The sequence below is a fragment of the Orussus abietinus genome, unplaced genomic scaffold (genome assembly GCF_000612105.2).
Source record: "Orussus abietinus isolate OABI.00-Male unplaced genomic scaffold, Oabi_2.0 scaffold334, whole genome shotgun sequence".
NCBI classification, from domain to species: domain Eukaryota; kingdom Metazoa; phylum Arthropoda; class Insecta; order Hymenoptera; family Orussidae; genus Orussus; species Orussus abietinus.
The window spans coordinates 1,226-21,309 of NW_019394528.1; the positions used below are offsets into that span (position 1 = coordinate 1,226).

A 20,084-nucleotide genomic window follows, 5' to 3' on the forward strand; every position below is an offset into this window, starting at 1 on the left:
GTTATTATTTTTCTTTATTTCTGTTTTTCTTAGAATAAACTGGTAACTTTTCTTTTCCCAATTGGCTGGCGTGTTATCAGTGGCTGAATCCCCCGATTTTCCGATTTGCTTTCCCCAATTTTTATTTAAAGTTTCCTTTCCCCTCCGTTTGGTCTTACCCGGCCTTCTTCGAACCTTGGCGCGTGCGCTCTGAGTTAGCTGGTCGCGTGGAGACAATTGCCGAGACGGAGAAACCGTTCGAGCTAAATATTTCGAGTACTGTTTGTAGTCGTTTGAAATTTTGAGATTGTTGAGTTTTGCGTATTATGTTTTAGTCTCCAGGGAGGCCTGGATCCCAACTTTTGGTCTAGTTCCTGGTGTAAATTTTCCAGAGTGGCTCGAACGGCTCCGCTTAGACGATTGGGCGAAGTTGACGAGCGATAGTCCGGGCGCTGAAAACCCGGAACCGTCCCCCTTTTATTCAAATCGTCATTCATTCTTCATACAACATACACGAATTTCAGGAATTACCACGAGTCCTAGCACAGTTCGTATATCTTAATACTTACACAAATTGAACAGTTTGCCAAGAGCCGTAAGGTTGTGGTTTCCTCGAAATAGTACACTCCTTTTTATACGATGGAAGTTCCGATTCTTTGATGCCTTCTGCAGTAATGCTTTCAACCTGGTGATCTTGAGATTGATCATTTTCCCGTTTTCTTAGTTCCTTCAATTTCTCACGCTCAGCATTTGCCCTTTCCTCTTCAAAATGTTCAGCTTTTTTAATTGCTTCTTCTTCTTCTATTTGTTTCAAAAACTCGGTTTGAATAGCATGTTCTTTCACTTCTTTTTCTTGCTCTGCAATTGTCATGTAACCTTCTTCTGGCGGATTCCAAATAGACTCTGTTAGAACATATTTTAATGGATATTAATGTCATTAAATAATGGAATCTGCGAAGAGGAATTAAAAAAACAATTCTTACCATTGGTTTCTATGTGCCAATAATATGTAAATCCTTCAGAACTGAGAGCCTCGTACCATAATTTTTGAACACCCACTTTATTAGGCCGATTTTCCTCCTGTGACTTTTTCCCCTTTCCTTTTCCTTTGCTAAGCCTACCTTTTCCTTGTGACTTGTTTTCTACGCTTTCAACTCCTGAAGTCCCCGAAGTTCGATGCAAGCTCGCCTTAATTTGTGTTATGAATTTCATTTGAGAAATCGGATCACAAGGATCTATGTCTTGAGGAAACTGCAAAATCATTAAAAGTAGTCAATAATCCATATGACAAATTTTGACTCAATTAACCAACATGAACAAATTTTTAAAACATGCTTACAAGGAACGTTTACGAAGTATTTCCCTAGACTTTGTTCAATTTTTCATAATTTATAGAAAAACATTGTTAAGTCACCCTAGTATATCTGAAATGAGGAAATATGGCTCGAGGAAGGTCCTCCTGAAAATTGGGATTGGAGGAATGCGAAGAGAAAGCGTTAGAGATTAATGGTAATTCCATCGGTTGTGACTGTATATTTATTAATTTATTATGTATCTATTAAATTATTATAAATCTGTCAAAATATTTATTAATAAATTGTTAATTTGAATATAAATGTGTGGTATAATGTTTATGTAAATGTTAATGCAGGCTTATGTGATAGCAGATCTTTGCGCCGTCCTCCAGATCCTGTGGATGGGCATCAACTTAGGCCTCGATGCAGTTGGAACAACCCTCGGCATATTTGACCCTGAGATTATAGCGGGTGAACTGCATGCAAGCTGGGTTGACGTTCCCTGTGAGCCCCAGACTTTGCGACCGGACCAACCGGACCCCTACGCCTGCCATTCGGCGTGACGTTATCGCGACGTTTTCTGGGTGTCCGGCCGCTCAGATTCAGAGACGGTCTCGCACTCGTGCACCTGTTTCCCGGCCTGACGGCAAGGCGACGTTCCCCGGGTGTTCAGCTGCGCGGGGTGATACTGTACCTGATGAGGGAAGACAGGAACCGCGTATACTGGAGACGGTCTCGTATTCTTCGTTTGCCCGCCCGGTGTGATGTTATTGCGACGTTCCCCGGGTGACCAGCGGTGCGAGACGATCCAGTCCCCAACTTGAACCAGCAGCTCCACCAACGCTTCCCTGGTCGGACGGTGGAGGCCATCAAGAAGCAGCGGCAGCGTCCGGAGTATAGGGAGGCGGTCCAGAGGAGAGTCCATGAACTCCGAGCAGTCCGAGCCGTACCACCCCCGGACCCCGTGGAGGAAGAGGAGCAGGCCCCCGAGGGAGATCACCTATCGATCGTGGCGGCCCTGCTCTCTCGCTCCTACGGAAACGGAAGGGTTTCAGGCTCGCAGGCTGCAGGAAATCGTGGACGCCGTGGGCATTCTGGATCTTGTTGTAACAAGGGCGAGGCTGACGTCTTACCTCTTAGAGGTATTTCCACCACCATAGCAGAAAAGCTAGAGACGTCAGCGGCCACCGTGACCTGAGCCAACTCGCCGCGAAAAGCGGCGAGCTGAGTACGTCACCACGCAGAAAGCGTGGATAAAGAACAGGTCCAGATGCCTAGCGGCAATCTTCGAAGGAGTGACGGAGTTCCGGCAGCCACCACGAGAGGTCATGGAGCCGTTCTGGAAAGAGGTCTTCACAGGGCCCGCGGCGGGGTCCTCCTGAATCTTCCTCAAGGGGAACCACGCCCGGGACTCTGGGGGCCAGTTACCCTCGCCGAGATCAAGGCGGCCCAGCCCTGTGTGTCCGTGGCTTCAGGCCTTGATGGGATGACGTCACGGATGTACAGGGCTGTGCCGGGAGAGATCATTGTAAGGATTCTCAACCTGGGGGAGGCTGCCCCACCACCTGGCCATCTCCAGAACGATCTTCATACCGAAGAAGGAGGGAGCCGCTCTGCCGGGGGACTTCCGCCCGATCTCCATCCCATCCATACTCGCCAGGGTCCTTCACAAAATCCTGGCGACGCGGATGGCTGGAGGTCTGGAGCTTGGCACACGACAGAGGGGCTTCCGGCAACACGTGGATGGCTGCAGGGACAACGTCCTCCTCCTGAACACGCTACTGCGGGACCGTTACAAGTTCCACAGATCTCTACATCTGGCATGTCTGGATGTCGCCAAGGCATTCGACTCTGTCTCTCATGACACCCTCCGGGAGGTTATGGGGCAAGCAGGAGTTCCTGCCCCCATACGAGACTACATCACCAGGTCCTACCACGAAGGGCAGACGACCATCTGCGGGGAGGGGTGGGAATCAACACCTCTCCACCCGACCAGAGGAGTTAAACAGGGAGATCCCCTATCACCACTCCTCTTCAACCTGGCGATGGATAGTCTCCTCTGCTCACTGCCGGAGGAGGTGGGGGCTACCATCGGAACACACACCACCAATGCAGCCGCCTTTGCCAATGACCTGGCTCTAATGGCAAACACCCGTGCAAGCCTTCAACACTTACTGGATAGCACCCACGAACACCTGACAAAGTGTGGTCTCCGGACCAATCCAGCTAAGTCCTGGACAGTAAGCCTGCACGGAGACAGACACCGCAAGAAGACGGTAGTCGATGCGGCAGCTACATTCAGCATTGATGGTGCTGCAATCCACCCACTAAAGAGGACAGAGGAGTGGAGGTACCTTGCAGTAAACTTCACATCGGAAGGAGCCAGGGGGAGAAGACCAGTGGAAACACTGGGGCCACTCCTGGCTCGACTGACGAAGGCTCCTCTCAAGCCCCAACAGAGGATATACGGGCTTAGGGTGGCTATCCTCCCCAGGACGTACTACCATCTCGCCCTGGGGGGAGCCACCATAGGGGCCAACCGAATCGTCCGCGCCACCATCAGGAAGTAGTTGGCCCTCCCCAACGACACCCCGGTGGGGTACTACCACGCGGCGGAGAAGGACGGCGGCCTGGGCATCCGCGCCCTCTGATGGGTTGCCCCGGCCATTAGGTTGGCTAGACTCCAAGAATACCTACCACAGCGAATGTCAGGCGTTGCTCCGGACAACTGCCTGACGGCGGAGGCCTTGCGATGTACGAGAAGACTGACGGACAATGGGCAGATCCGGACCACCTCCAACAACTTCAACACTATGTGGGCGGAACGGCTACATTCATCGGTCGACGGAGCGGCCCTCAAAGAGTCAGCATACATCCCGCAACAACATAGATGGATCGTCGACGGAATACGCCTCCTCCACGGGCGGGATTACATCCACGCAGTGAAGACACGGATAGGTACCCTCCCCATCCTGGTACGCATCACCCGTGGACGGTGGCGGGAGCGACTGTGCCATGGGGGATGTCTCCATCCGGAGACGATCAACCATGTGGTCCAACATTGTCACAGGACGCACGAAGCCACAATAGCCAGGCACAACGCCGCCGCCAAGTACATCGCAAGAAACCTCCGAGATCAGGGATACACGGTCCATAAGGAGCCCCACCTCCGGACCCCCTCTGGACTCAGGAAGCCGGACCTCGTCGCGGCCCTGGGGAGACAAGCGGTGGTCATCGACGCCCAGGTGGTCAGCGAACAGGCCCCCCTTGACACTGCCAACAGGATTAAGGGGCGGTACTACGCTGACACCCCTGGGCTTGATGACGAAACCCAACGTCTCACCGGAGCCGAGACGGTGGACCACCTCCCGGCCACACTGAGCTGGAGGGGAGTCTGGAGTAGGAAGTCAGCCGAGGACCTGCGCAGACGAGCAAGCATCGGTGTCAGGGACCTGGCTGTCATCCCCACCTGGGTCCTCATGGGGACGTACGCCGTCTTCAGGACCTTCACCAGGACAACAACCGTCGCAAGACCCCTCGCACCAGAAAGAGCGGAGATCGGTTAGGCAGGAGGGGGGATTCGACTCCCTCCCTCAGGGTGCTACCTACCCTCTAGGTACAAAGCGGCGGCCCTCCTCCCGGGTCTCCGTATACAATTGTGACACGGCTCCCTTAAGTTAAGCGAAGCATGAGTGTACGGACAATAAAGGAGTCCGAAGGCGGACGAATTTTTTTTTTGCAGAGTTCACACACACCTACACACCTGAGGGCGTAACGGCATGCCCCCCCCCCCCCCCAGTTAAGGGTCGCTGAAACACATTGCATTAAGTGCAACCATGGAGCCCACCTACACAGATCTCGAATAGCCCAAAACACGAGACAACTCTCGCACTAAAATTATTACGTGACATGACGAGGAAAGACATACGACAACCTTAATATTTTCGAATCCACTACAAAACCGTCCTCAGCCGAGACAGAAACTACATCCTGTATTCCTTTTTGTACGGCTATCACTGATGAAAATTGCTTACTCACTGAGGCTTTACGCCGTTGAAAGCCTAAGCGGATATGAGGTTGCCGAAAGGAAATCCAGGATAGGCCAGAAAGGCAAAGGATTAGACACTTCCTCGTGACGGCCTGAGTGCGCGATAAGGCGAGACCGGCCAAGGAGGGATAGTTACGCGAGCAAAGTTACAAATGTTACATCTGCAATTGACTCGGAACTTACAAGGAAACATTCCCAAGTGTCCGCCCCCGATCTTATTGATTTTCATATATGTTGAAGAACACAAAAATCTAAAAGACACGTGTTTTTTTATATCTGCAATGGTCCACATTTAAGGGGTGAAACAACCACCCAAATTTTGGCGGAAAATCGATTTTTATCATAATTTTCGTAAAAACAGTGGAGGGATTTCGACGAAACTTGGTATAAACGTATTCCGTATAAGGACGGTGAAAACACAATATCGGACAATAGTCCAGCAATGCTACACCCCCCCCCNTTATATCGTGACCAATTCATTGTACATAAATCTTGTGAACGTGCTTATTCCTCAAAATGTCCTTGGTTTTCATAGCATGCAATTATTTATAAATACATTTAAAAAAAAGTTTAAGAGACTAAAATAGTTTCGTAACAGATCCGATAACGCAGTCATCACCCGTTTCCAACTAGTCATACAATCTCCTTGGTGAAAAGGTAAAATTGGTCACGATATAACCCAATAAAGCTACTCGGAATATACCCGTATACCACCTACATTTATTCTTTACAACCGATGTGTAAATGTTTATTGGTAAAAATAAAAAAACACGGATTCTTCATTTTTTGTGAGCAATCACATCGCGTAAGTGGAACTTAAGTAGGAGTGCTTGTTTATTAGATATTACAAAAAAATGTCGCCTGAAGGGTAGTTCATCCCCTTGGGGGGGTGTAGCATTGCTGGACAATGTGTTTTCACCGTCCTTATACGGAATACGTTTATACCAACTTTCGTCGAAATCCGTCCAATGCTTCTACGAAAATTATTATAAAAACTGAATTTTCGCCAAACTTTGGGGTGTTGTTTCACCCCTTAAATGTGGACCATTGCAGATATCAAAAAACACGTGTCTCTTAGATTTTTGTGTTCTTCAACATATATGGAAATCAATAAGATCAGGGGCGGACACTTGGGAATGTTTCCTTGTTAGTCGCGAACATTGAAACCCTCGAAGCTGACATCTTTATAAGTATTGTGACGTGGTAAAGTTTTGTCCGTCACAAGGGGAAAGTTTCTGTGCTGGAGCGGGGAGGAGCCCTTCTGGCGATCATGAGATTAAGCTATTTTTGTTACAATATGAGAAAAATCTGGGTTACACACACCTATGCGAAGGCGCGGCGCGTATGTTACACAGGCACCCTCTGTACCCTAACCTAAGAAAAATCCATAAACCGATCACCGGAAGCTAGCCATGGAAATACGAATACGAAAACGCGATTAGGAAACTCTTACGAAAGGATCCAACACTAAATCTCCTGAAACAACGAGTTCATCGGTCAAGACGGCTCCAAAAGTCATCGAACGACCCGGGGCGAACAACCTGATGACTAGGCAACGCGTCAGCACGACCCAGAAGCATCACCCTCGCTTGGGCCCTAGGATCTACCATCAATTGCAACACCCTGCTAATAAAACCAGCCTTCAGACCAGGACGATATGTCATTCGTTATACGCCATAAGTCAATTGTTAGTCAGCCAAGTCAACGTCGACAACCTCGAGTGGAGCTCCTGGTCCCCGGTACTTCGTTCCTAGCAAGTCAGAGACCGAGACCGCCCGACTCCCAGCTGAAGACCATATATTCTGCGATCTGCAGTAGTGCCACTCGGTACTCCAGCGATCCAACGCACCGAGTCAGGAACAGACGGCGGCATTGCGACTTCCGTTGGACGGGAGGCTTCTAGGAAACCTCCAACCCTGGGGTAGGACACGGGACGACGGTGTTCACGCACAGTCATCCGGCTGGATCGATCAAAGGAGATTGTCACCGAATCCAGCCGCTGATCAAGCCAGGTAGAGGATCCTTCGCAAGCTCGACTCATCATTTCATTCTAGTTTACTTCTTATCCCCTCATGTCCGACCAAACCGAATTCTAACAATTATTGCGACTTCCATGCCTTGCTCCGGTTAACCGGATAGATTAACATCTCAATAACTTCCTTCGAACAGCTGAGCTCGAAATCTCAGCATCGTGAAATAGATTAGAGTCACACGTAGACCACCATACTAACAGCAAAGAATTCCCGCGTCAGCACTCCGGCGTTCAGTAACCTACCGCCACCAAAGCGCGCTATCGCGACACCCGGACCGCGGCGATGCGGAAGTATAATAACCTAAACAAAAATTAGGTCAAGGCACATCGGCTGCCCCTCCCAGCTGATTATAAACCAAACCTCACTGACGAATAACTTCAACAAGCATAGCAAACTAGCCACTGCCATTCGTTCAAACCCCCTTTTCAGTCCTCAATTCCATATATCCCACCAGAGGAATTGATCTAGCCGCTCGGATCAATGTCCTCACGAGATTAGAACCGTTACGCGCGAAATTCGGGTAATCTTTACCCGAATCACCCCGGCCTCGCATACGCTCGGCGACACGTAACAAAATTAGTGACAGCGGTGGGATACTCTCCTTTCTGACTGGTGGGACCCGTTGTAATTAGGCACGGTACCTCCCATCATCCCTTTCGGAAAAAGCCTCAAAATAACGTATTAATACTTCCACTTTTTACAACTGTTTCATATACTTCAGAATCTGCACCTTCACTCTCGGAAAGCAAATTTAACTTAGAATCTCTGACCTTCCCAAAACAACCCTTGATCTAAATAAGGAGTAGAACCGACCTTGCCATGGTAATTTGTTACCAGTTAGACCTAAGCGGAACGATAAAGAGTAGTGGTTGAACGACTCCGAAAAAGATTCAGGTTGTTTAAGTCGAACCGACCTTCTCCCGGTAGCTACGTTACCAACCGAGTTAAGGTTGAAAAATGCTTAACTGTTTGGCCTTTCCCATAAGCAGAATGAGATCTTTACTAGGAGCAAACCTTTTTTTCAGATGCCGAATCAATTCCTTGACGTTCCTGAAGGCTTCATCCTCAATACCAATACGCGCGGGGCCCGTCATACGTGTCAAAACGGCCGTTAGATATAAATTTTCATCTTCCGGGTTAATTAATGTTAAACCGTTTTCCACGCGTTGTGCGAAGGTGGAGAGTGGGGGGTTTTCACCGTTGAATTCCGGGACGTCGGAAATTGCTCCCTGTATGCAACGAATACGCAAGGATTTCTCGTATCGTGCGTTTAGAATTATGAGGTTCACGTGATTTAAGCGCAAGGCGAGATATTCAAATGTCTGATCGGAGGTATAAAAAGGACTTAATCTATCCGGTTAACCGGAGCTTGACATGGAATTCGCGTAATCTTAATTAGGATGAAAAATTATGTTAAGATGGAGAATGAAAGTGACCCGAACTTGCGAAAGAGTCTGTACCTGGCTTAATCAGCGGCCAAGTTCGGTTACGTCCTCCTTAGATCGATCAACCGGATGACTGTGTGTGAACACTTTCCGCCCGTGACGTGCCCTCAGGCTGGAGGTCTCCTAGAAGCCTCCAGTCCAACGGATGTAGTAATACCGCTGTCCCTTCCTGGCTTGATGCTCTTAGATCGCCGGAGTACTGAGCAGCACAACTGTAGGTCAAAGTGTAGGTGATCTTCCGAGTTAGGTGATTTCGATTTTAGACTCGCTAAGAACTGAGAACCGAGAACCAAAAACTCCAAACTCGCGGTCGATGATGATGATGATGATGAGTTGTGAGACTTGCTGCCATTAGGTGCAAGACTGAGCTCTGAACCGTTTCCAAAAGTAGTTGCTGGTTTTTATCGGTGAATTTGGGACGACGTTCCGGTTAGTGGGGATTCCATGATCTAGACGAGGACGGTAATTGCAGGGGTGTTCGATGTGCTGCAGAGTCATCAGGATGCGCTTCGGGCCGGTTGATCGCTACCTGGTCTACTTGGGTCACTTCCTTTCGTAAGCGTGTGTCTTAATCGCGTGATAATTTCTGGAATTGCATAGCTACCTTTCGGGTTGCCGGGTTATGCCTATTTCGAAAAGGGTGCCTACATAACAACGGTCTAGGGGGAGACTGAAACCATTCACAAGCCCCTGCTACACGAAGAAAGCCAAAATTTCGGGGCCAGGCAATATAAATCTCGATTCGCGCGCTCCTACTCAAAACTACGCGACAGAAAATCAGGGAATAGAAAATTAGGGGACCCGGCGCAACAAAGTGAAGTCGCTCCTGTGTCCGCTCGAGGAATCTCGCGGCCTCCCGGGAAGCCAACCTACAGCCCGATTTTCTTCCGCCGTTAGTCCCACAAGGGAAAACCGCAAGATTGCTCGCGTGAGACTTCTGGAAGACCGACTACGCGGTACGCTTCCGCTCACCGGCGCGACACTATCCAGGTCAAACAGCTTCACAAAAACCACCCGGAGACTCTAGCTAAGGTCCCGACAACGGGAATCTTCGACCGGGGACGTGGAACTTACTAGTAGATAGACAATTCACCGCCGTTCGCCGGCCCCTCGGCTTAAGTTCCTCGATGAGCCAAGAAGGTTTTGAAGTCCTTGGAGACGGTAGACAATTTCAGACAATTCACAGTTTGAAAGAAACTATTTGAGACGTTGATCCGATCGGTCCGACGGTCGAAAGCAGAGAAGACCGGAGCTCTCCGTGGGCTGTTCTAAGTAAAGATTCGACTGGCCAGCCAGAATCCTAACCGGCGCCGTTAATTCGTCGAGATGCTCCTTAATACCTTGATTTTGGCGGACTCGGCGTGTGCTGGCCCAGTTCCTGGGGCCGGGGGTTGCGGTGGTGCGGTGGCGCGGTTGCGTCGGCGCGGTTGCTGGGCAACAGCGCGAGCCCCGCGCGCGTCGAGCCACCAGTAATACCACAGCCGTAGCGAGCGATGGCCCGTCGAGCCCCGGTCCGCCTGGATGTTCGCGGCGGCCGAAATTTTCCTCTCCGGGGGATCCCGGCTCACCCGGGGCAGATCATCAGATAGGCCCCAGGTACACAGGTGAGGATGTGATCAGACTCCTAGCCCGTAAGTCGATGATCCTTCCTGGGGCACGGCATCCCGTCCTCTTCCGGTCGGTGGCAGCCAGGGTCCTCTCGGGAGCTCCCGCCTCCTGGTCGGATAGTTCTTGGGCTCTTGCGGCCGGCCGTACTGGAGTCGCCAGGACCCGTCTACTGCCCGCCCCCGCAGGTAAGGCCACCAAAGTGTGTAGCGGGGCCGACACGTCTCTCCGGATGAGCCCGACGGGCTGGACGTGGTACCGCGGGCGGTGTTTTCAGTCCTGGTTCCTCGCTCAATGCAGCCTCCTTGATAGCTTCTCACTTGAAGTCGGAGCGACGAGCGGTAGCGCAGGCACGCGACCTCCGTGAGGTCGACGATGTTTATACTCCGGCCCGACGACCGGGGTCTCGCTACGAGTTACAGAAATTTGCAAGCTCTCGAACACTCCGCCAAATATTCATCGTAATATTCCTGCGAGTACTCGGGAGCGCGCCCGGGAACTCAAAAAATTCTGGGTGATTCCCTTACAGAAAATTTGGAGAGTTCGGACCTTGGATCCCGTAACATGCGACAAAGGCAACCATCGGCAAAAATTTGGGGAGTCGTGACGAACCCGGTATATAGCTATATTCAGCCTGCTTCCTGCTTCAACCTGCTTCAACAGGTTTTGAAACGTCGCCACCTCTACGACTGTGCCCGGTGGTCCGGCCGGATGAATAAACGGGAGGTAGGGATGTTCGATTTTCTTAAAGGAATAGATTCTTGAATTGATTTTGAATCGAATCATGAAGAATCCATTTTCTAAAAAATCGGAATCCAAAGAATCGATTCTGCAAGAATCGATTCAAAAAATTGTAATAAGTGTTATATAATTAACACAAATTTAATTAATCCATTTTTCTAGTCAAAATCCATCCACGTAACTGAAAAGAATTTCGAGGTTTTAATTGGCTCTTAAAAGTCAAACAGTCACTTATGACGGAAGTGCGTTACGACGATGACTTTCAGTACAGAAACAGCAATCAATGAGCGACAATTTTCCCGCTGATCCGGAAATCACAGCGCTGTCGTTTCTCCTTCCTTCGGCTTATGGTCACCGGAGTACCGGAACCCACAATTGTTACTTGTGGTACAGTCTACCTTTCAGAGAGGTCTAGGTAATGGACAGAGCTTCCGCGTCTCTGTCGGACTAACGAACAGTAACCGGACGCGGTCTTCTAGAGCGATATTTATTAGATGTGCTATCTCTGGAATTTTGGTCAGGAGGGGGTCCAAGACCCTATGTCTAGACGTCATGCGCTTCCGAGCATGATGATGGCGTTCTTCCTGACAGGTGGCGCAGCAGTTCGTGTCTTTTCTTAATGTTTCAGCACGCTCGACATATGGCGCTCCTTGGTGGTCTACCTAAGATTTATTCCGTTTCCCACTCTTATCATGTCACGTTATCGTGGCCTTGAATCCGATATTCGTCTTCCTGTCTCCGCCGAGATTTAAATTGGATTAATTCGTCTCTTTGTTTTGTTACGTGGCGGCCGAGGGGAATATTCGGGTTCCGCCTTAAAGAGGTCTTACCTCGTACGTCCACGTAACGATTAGATATTATTGGGAGGAGATGGCCCGAGCGGCTAGACCAAATCCTCTAGTGGGATTTATAGGAATGGGGAGCTAAGGATGGCCCAATAAATGGAGGTTATCAATAAATTGACGAGGATGAATATATTTGTCTTCTGTCTGATGGTGTTTCTACAAATCATGAGGGTCCGCGAGGGTACTCGTGTCTAATTCTTACAGTTCGGTTTCGATCCGCGTTGCGGAGCTTCGGGTGACGCGATACGGCGGTCAGTGGCAGTAGGTCACTGGACGCCTAATGTGCTAACATGGCGCTTCTCGTATTCAGAATTTGCGAGGTTAGCATGAGGCAAGATATTGAAATGTTTTGGAGATACAAAAGACAAACTATCCGGTTATCCGGAGCTAGGCATGGAATTCGGGTGTTTTTAATTACGATGAAAGATGAGGTTAGGATGGAAAAATGAAGGTGACCCGAGCTTGCGAAAGGGCCTGTACCTGCGCGTGAACACGTTCCGCCCGTGACGTGCCCTAAGGTTGGAGGTCTCCTCGGAACCTCCCATCCAACGGATGTAGTAATGCCACCGTCCCTTCCTGGATTGATGCTCTTGGATCGCCGGAGTACCGAGCAGCACAACTCTAGCTCGGGGTGCAAGTGATCCTCCTAGTTCGATGGTTTCGGTCTTAGACTTGCTAGGAACTGAGAGCCGAGAACCAAAGACTCCAAGCTCGTGGTCGATGACGATGATGGGTCCGTGAGACTCGCTGTGAGTCTGATCTTTCTTCTAACTGACTGCGACTAACTAACTAACTGTCCGACTGGGCGATTGTTGGTTTTGACGAATTTGGTACGGCGCTCCAATTGGTGGGGGTTCCATGATCTAGACGGGGGCGGTGGTTGCAGGGTTGTAGGATGTGTGCAGCGTCATCAGGATGCACTTGGGCCCGGTTGATCGCGGACCTGGTCCACTTGGGTCGATGGCGCGATCTTAGTCAGGTCGAATAAGACTTCCTTTCGCAAGCGTATGTCAAAATCGCGTGCTAATTTATGGAATTCCATGGCTACCTTTCGGTTTACCGGGTCGCGATTATTTCATTAAATTCATTACTCCGTGCAGCAATGGTGGGCCAAATACTAGATGTATATACATGCCCTTTGCAGCCGAAAGGTTAAATGTTAATCGCGTTTCCCGATCGAAGTTGGTAGTGTTTTCTATAAAACTTATTAAATATTAATTGCGTTTTCCATCTGAGTTTCCGACTGTGTTTTCTGCGAAACTATTGAATGTCAACTGTATTTTGTCTGAACTTGAAATTGTTATTTCCGTAAAATTGAATGAGCGTAAATGGCATGCGTTACCCTAACTATGAACTGGGTTTCTATGAAACCCCCTTAAATGTTGATCACGTTCCCATCTGAATCTGGAAATTTTATTTGTATCTTCGATAACTATTTCTAGCACTTTGACAAAAAATTCTCCGTGAATATCAAAATTGTACTTGGGATTTACATAATCCGTCACACCCTGACGGTACCTTCTACTTGATTTTTGAAATCTTATTTGTGTTTCTAGCCTGGCATCTTAAATATTGAACGTATCACCTGTTTGAATCCAAGAATTTTATCGCATACTTGATCAACTTGGCTAAATGTTGACTGTTTATTCCCACCTACTAGTAATAAAATACTATTATTCATCATAGTAATTGCGGTGTTATTTATTTTGACCATCAACTCTGTACGCCTCATTCCTTGGTCACATCATTGAATTCGTGACCAAAAATGGGTATATCCGCCTGCAGGTAAGCTAACCTGTGATATGAACTTTGTTGTTACCCTTGACGTAACAGTATGTACTGTGACGTGGCCGTCACACTTTTTAGAAAAAAAAAAAAAAAACGCGTTGCAGTACAAAAGAATAGATGTGTCCCAAATGAAACATACATTTTTTCATTTTATTTTATAGAAAGTAGTACGCATTAGAATGTATTTTGCCCATACTGTGGCGATGTTTTTACTGGACGAAATTTTGTTAGAGATTGAGTCTCCACGATTACCTCGCACACCTAGAGAAAAATCTTGTGTGCATGAACAAAAAGGTTCACAAATTAGAAAAAAGTGAACGCATGAACGGTCATATGCGCACAAATGGTCATACTGGACGCAACTTTAAATAGATTCTCGTGGTCTAGGGGTAAGGGAATACATTCTAAGTGAAATTTTCGCATTCAATACATAAATTGTGCATAATAGAAAGTATTCAGGAGATATGAAACATTTTCTCATGCCTTTGCATACGAAATTCTTGCTATGGATACCCCAGTACTCGGTTATTGGAGAACGGAACAATGTTTAGTTTTTGATATAAGGGTTAATATAAAAAAAACTAATTGAATATCTTTAATAGTTGCAAAAAATGTTTCACATTCATATTCGTAATTTCTTCATGTCTGCGGTTGTTAAATAATACGCTGCCATGATTCAATAATAATATTTTTCTCAATGTATTCTTACCTGGGAATATCCAATTTTGGATAATTTTTCTTCAATAATTTTGTTAGCGGTCATATCCTTTGTATCGTTTTCGACATCTTTAAGGTACGCTGCCATAGCTGCCTAAAATATAAATATATTCTTTGAATAATTACGTGTATACGGAATAAGGAATAATAAGTAATTGTGCATTACATTATTCGGTAATTCTCTATATGACTGACTGTATTAAATGACAAGTAGATATATAGTGCATTGCTCCCAGTGTTGCCAACGCATGCAGAAGAGAATTCGCTAGATGTCTTGTTAAATCCCGCAGAAAACCGTTAAATTAAAAAAAATCACTAAATTGATACATGGACAGTCAAAAATGAACAAATAAGTTTTTCTTATATATTATTTTACTTTGTGTACTAAACTTTAAATAACATTAAAAAAGGAACATTCAAAAAATAACTTTTAAAATAACAGCACTTTTAACAAAAACGTAAAACTTTAAAAAAATTACCCTATTATGATATAAGGATACAGACGACACAAAATTAAAAACTGAAATCTGTACCCACAATCTCTTCATTTTCAGCACCACTGTCATTATGGATACATGTTTCATTTGTTTTTAATTTATTTAAAATAATTTCAGTTACGTCCAAGTTGTAACAACATTTATTTACCCTTTTCAAATCAGAATGTACGGCAAGAAGTGCGTTAAGCATTTTTTATTTCATTCGATTACATAATTTTGTTTTTAATCACATTCCTTTGGCTAAATACGCATACAATATCAGCATTAGAATGCTGTAATGTAGGCGCTGATAAAGACAATTTTTCCACTAGATTTGTCTGAAATAGCTAGAATCCTCATCAGCCGGTAAATTGTCATTTTGTCTCATTAAACAGGTTTTAATAAAGCCAGATGCAATGGAAAATACGCTAAATTGGCAACACTGGATAAGAGTATGTGGCCGCGACTTGCCAGCCTCGGCGAGCGGGAGCGGGCAATTAGACTAGAAAAACGGATAAGAAAGCATTCGATGCGATGAAGAGACTAACAAATTACGAGGACGAGGATTGGAAGCAGAGACTGCGTCCACCAGGAGCACGCAGCGAAACAATGGATGCTCTGATTCGCATAACCTTTCCCGGTACCCACCCTTGCCCATTGGGTCCTGGCATGTTTCTGGAACCTGGCTCTTTCCCAATTTCCCTTCAGTCCCGCCTGCCAATCTCCACGGAAAAATATCACAGACAAGGATAGGCTAAATTATTTAGAACCCGGCTCCAGGAAAACGACAGTAGGCACAGATGTTCCCTCTGCACACAAAAAGGTCAGCCAGAACCCTTTGCGATAGTGTTTCGTAAATCCGTGACGTGAATACCCCGCACAATCGCAATTTGGAAACATATCCGCGGTCTTCCCAAACTATCTCTTAAACGGATCGCTAGTGAAAACGACGTCGCATGACCTATCCAGGTACCCACCCTTGCCCATTGGGTCCTGGCATGTTTCTGGAACCTGGCTCTTTCCTAATTTCCCTGCAACCCCGCCTGCCAATCTCCACGGAAAAATATCACAGACAAGGATAGGCTAAATTATTTAGAACTCGGCTCCAGGAAAACGACAGTAGGCACAGATGTTCCCTCTGCACACAAAAAGGTCAGCCAGAACCCTTTGCGATAGTGTTTCGTAGATCCGTGACGTGAATACCCCGCACAATCGCAATTTGGAAACATATCCGCGGTCTCCCCAACTATCTCTCAAACGGATCGCTGGTGAAAACGGCGTCGCATGACCTTTCCAAGTACCCACCCTTGCCCATTGGGTCCTGGCATGTTTTTGGAACCTGGCTCTTTCCCAATTTCCCTTTAACCCCGCCTGCCAATCTCCACGGAAAAATATCATAGACAAGGATAGGCTAAATTATTTAGAACTCGGCTCCAGGAAAACGACAGTAGGCACAGATGTTCCCTCTGCCCACAAAAAGGTCAGCCAGAACCCTTTGCGATAGCGTTTCGTAGATCCGTGACGTGAATACCCCGCACAATCGCAATTTGGAAACATATCCGCAGTCTCCCCAAACTATCTCTTAAACGGATCGCTGGTGAAAACGGCGTCTTCCGTGGATGTCAGTTGTTTAATGTAAAATAGAACCGTGAATTTGGCAGAGATAGATTCAAAGCCCAAGAATAATTCGAAATCCAGTAGGAATACTTTAATTCGTCGTAAAATTCTGATTTCATGTTTGAGAATTTGAAAATATTTCTGTAAAGTGCAACAACTATAAGCAAACAAGCACCTGGTTATCCGATTACAAGATTTTCTAGAGCACATATCGAAACAGCTTCGTGCGATGCGACGAATACAGGCTCCTAAGTACTGCGAGTTACGAGTGTAAAAGTGAGACCAAGTTACTCGTACAAAAATACTAATCGCGCCTTATTTGTTTTTTCGAGAAATCGTTATTCGAATTATTTTAGTCTTCACCTCGCCATTGACTCGACTCGTCGCGCCGATTGTACGCGGCATCGAGTCGTCGACTCCAGTTGGCAATGTTGGAGTAATTCGAGTCGTTTTACTCACCAATTCGCCATAGATTCTACTCTCCGCGTCGAATGTATGCAGCACCGAGTTATCAACTTGAGTTCAAACACGAGTTAGCAATGCTTTCGAATTTAAGTACCTCGAATTGGTAAAGTATTCGACTTGTAACATTATTACTCCTAAGCGATATAATTTTGAGCCACGCTTTTCGCATTCAATAGTAAAGTTTCATGTCAAGTCACTTTCAATCGGCGTGCACCCAAGGCACGAATCCACGGAAGAGCGATGCGCGGCACAAGCTACTACCGTTACAACAGACGCATACGTGTTTGACATCTGAAGACAGCAAAATACAATATTCTATACATTTCTATACATTATTCAAATCATTGCCAAAGTTACATACGCTTTCCATTTTCTTAATATCATCCTCAAACTTTTTGTGTTGTTTAGCTTGTTTGGCACTATTCTTATGGATTTCTCGAAGTCGCTTGCTGACATTCTCTTTGTGCTTTTTCCCACTCTCATGGAATTCGATGCTAGGTTTGTTGTCAGCAATCCAACATTTGCAAAAGTCGCAGAATTTTCTTCCTTGAGATTTCCAGTAATCCGCCCTGGAATCAGAATTCAAGTCATATATAAAAGAAACATTAACATCAATAGATAATATTTTAGATCGTACAGAGTTGTTGATATTCTTTATAATTTTGTAAGATTATTAACGCTTACCAACGTTGAAATTTAAAGAAATCAGGATCACATGAGAATACCAGTATTTGTCTTATATCTTATGTGGTTCCTGCATAGCTTGTTGAAATCTTATATTTTTGCTTTGAGCCCAAGAACAGATAAATAAACTACCGAACAATGTTCATATTTGTAACCACCGCATAACTATTGCATCCGCAACAGATTATGGGGATGAGAAAGTGGGATCTAAAAAGTTAATCGTTCAGGAAACATTTCTCCGAACTGGGTGTACCGAATCGTTTCAAACTTTACAATGTAAATATGGAGGCTATAAGAAAGGTCCTGGCAACCATGACATTTTATTTTTAATAAAACATTTTGAAAATATCTGCAAACAAATTAAAAAAAAATGAAATTTCATGGTTGTCCGGACCTTCCTTATCGCCTCCACGTTCACGTTGTAAAGTTTGAAATGATTCGGTATACCGAGTTCGGAGAAAAGTTTCATAAACGAAACCTCCTTGACACCACTTTCACATCATCTTAACCAATGCCTGGGAGGTCATGTCGCGTCAAATATAAAACCAATGTACTAATATTAATTGGTTTACTAGCAGACACGAATGTCGTCTTGCAGATATGATGTCACTAGTGTATGCCGAGAAGACGTTCCGTCCGAATGAAGTCCACCGCGGTATAATATTAGTGCATAGAATATTGCATTACTGCAATATTGAGTTGTGAATATATTTATTTATTTATTGGCAGAATATTTCATTGTTACATATAAAAGCTATACATACATGGTATCTTATCTAATTTCAGCACTTTAAATATTTCGCTTGTTTTATATGGTACAAAAAAAGTCAGAGGGAAAAACTGTTTTCTTCAGAGGGTCCAACATTACGATAAGAACGAAATTATTCTCGTCATATTATCCAAATTTTTATTTATCTTACGCACGGCTTATCACTACGCACTACACGTATTGCTGAAACTCACTTCCATTTCTGGGTCAATTGCAGAACCACACCTGCTGGCGATCAACAGCCTCGTGAAAGAACTCTCTTTCGGAAACACCACCCAAAACTGGGAAAACGGCAAGATCGGGATGGCCTTAGCCAGACTAGAAGAAGAGGCCCACAGCATCCAGGTTCAACAACAAAATAAAATTCATCACCAACTCACGACTTACCTTCCGGTAGGAATTTCAACACCCACGTTCATCATCGTCCTTGCGGTAGGCGCTTACCTCATCCGCCGACGAGGCCGCCACACAAGGTTACATCACCGCACAGCCCCAGAACCACCAAGGGAACCTCCAACAATTACCAGGACGATCCCTCTCAACCCGTTCATATCAAATCCTATCTCGATTGCGTCACCGCCTCCCTCAACGAATAGAATCATGGCTCTTCTGCCATTCGGAGGGTTAGATGTAGAACACTAACCCTGACTAACACGCCGAACCCTGTAATACCCGATCAACCATGCCACTTACAAGATGTAGGAAAGGGGAGAAAATTCCATCCAGGTAACATTCAGCATCACGAAAGTACATGGTCAATCGAAAAGGTCAATCGAGTAAGTTGGCAACCCCAGGTCGCAACCCGCGAAAGCATCCTCCATTGGGTGATGTTTCATCTAAGACGGGAGATGTTACGTGGGCACCCTCCGTACCTTAACCTAAGGACAAACCCATTTTCCGATCATCGAAAGCTAGTCATGGAAATCCGAGTACGGAAACGCAATTGGGAAACTCTTGCGAAAGGATCCAACACTACATCACCTGACACCACAAATTCATCGGCCAAGACGACTCCAAAAATTATCGATCAACCGGGGACGAACAACCTGATGACTACATGACGTCGTATCGGCCTTGCGGCCGACCGCATCTAGAGGTGAATCCTCCCTAGCGGTCCCCCCATTGCTGGGGGTTCTACTCCTTACCCCACCAAGCAACTCCACCGCCATGGGGGCCCGAAGGCCCAGGACGGGCTGGAAAAACCCGAATGATCCGGACCGATCGTTCAAACCCCGGGGAGGCGCTTGCCGGGTTGGGGCCTCCGCGACGCACTCCCCGAAGGGAGGCCGCTTGACCCCACCCGTTGCCCGCGGGGAACCTCGAGGAGGTCCCTCCCCTGCACCCGCGTGGTGCGAGCATTAACCTGATGACTACACAACGCGTCAGTACGACCCAGAAGCGCCACTCTCGTCTAGGCCCTAGGACTTCCCACTAATTGGAACACCCTACCAATAAAACCAGCCTTCAGTTCAGTTAGTTAGTCCAGTTAGTCTCTTGAAGTTAAGTCAACGTCGACGTCCGTCGACAGCCTCGAGTGGAGTTGCTGGTCCTCGGTACTTCGTTCCTAGCGAGTCAGA

General features: G+C 46.7%; 1 protein-coding gene across 1 annotated transcript; it reads right to left on the reverse strand.

Annotated features, from left to right (window-relative positions):
• Positions 1-548: 548 nt before the first annotated feature.
• Positions 549-18,929, reverse strand: LOC105699007 (WW domain-binding protein 4; the record flags this gene model as incomplete). Its single annotated transcript, XM_023432633.1, is given in 5 exon segments — positions 549-882; positions 963-1,230; positions 14,489-14,590; positions 17,416-17,623; positions 18,895-18,929. Coding segments are annotated over 5 exon segments (947 nt in total), but the record flags the coding sequence as incomplete, so codon positions are not given.
• Between the last annotated feature and the right edge of the window lie 1,155 nt (positions 18,930-20,084).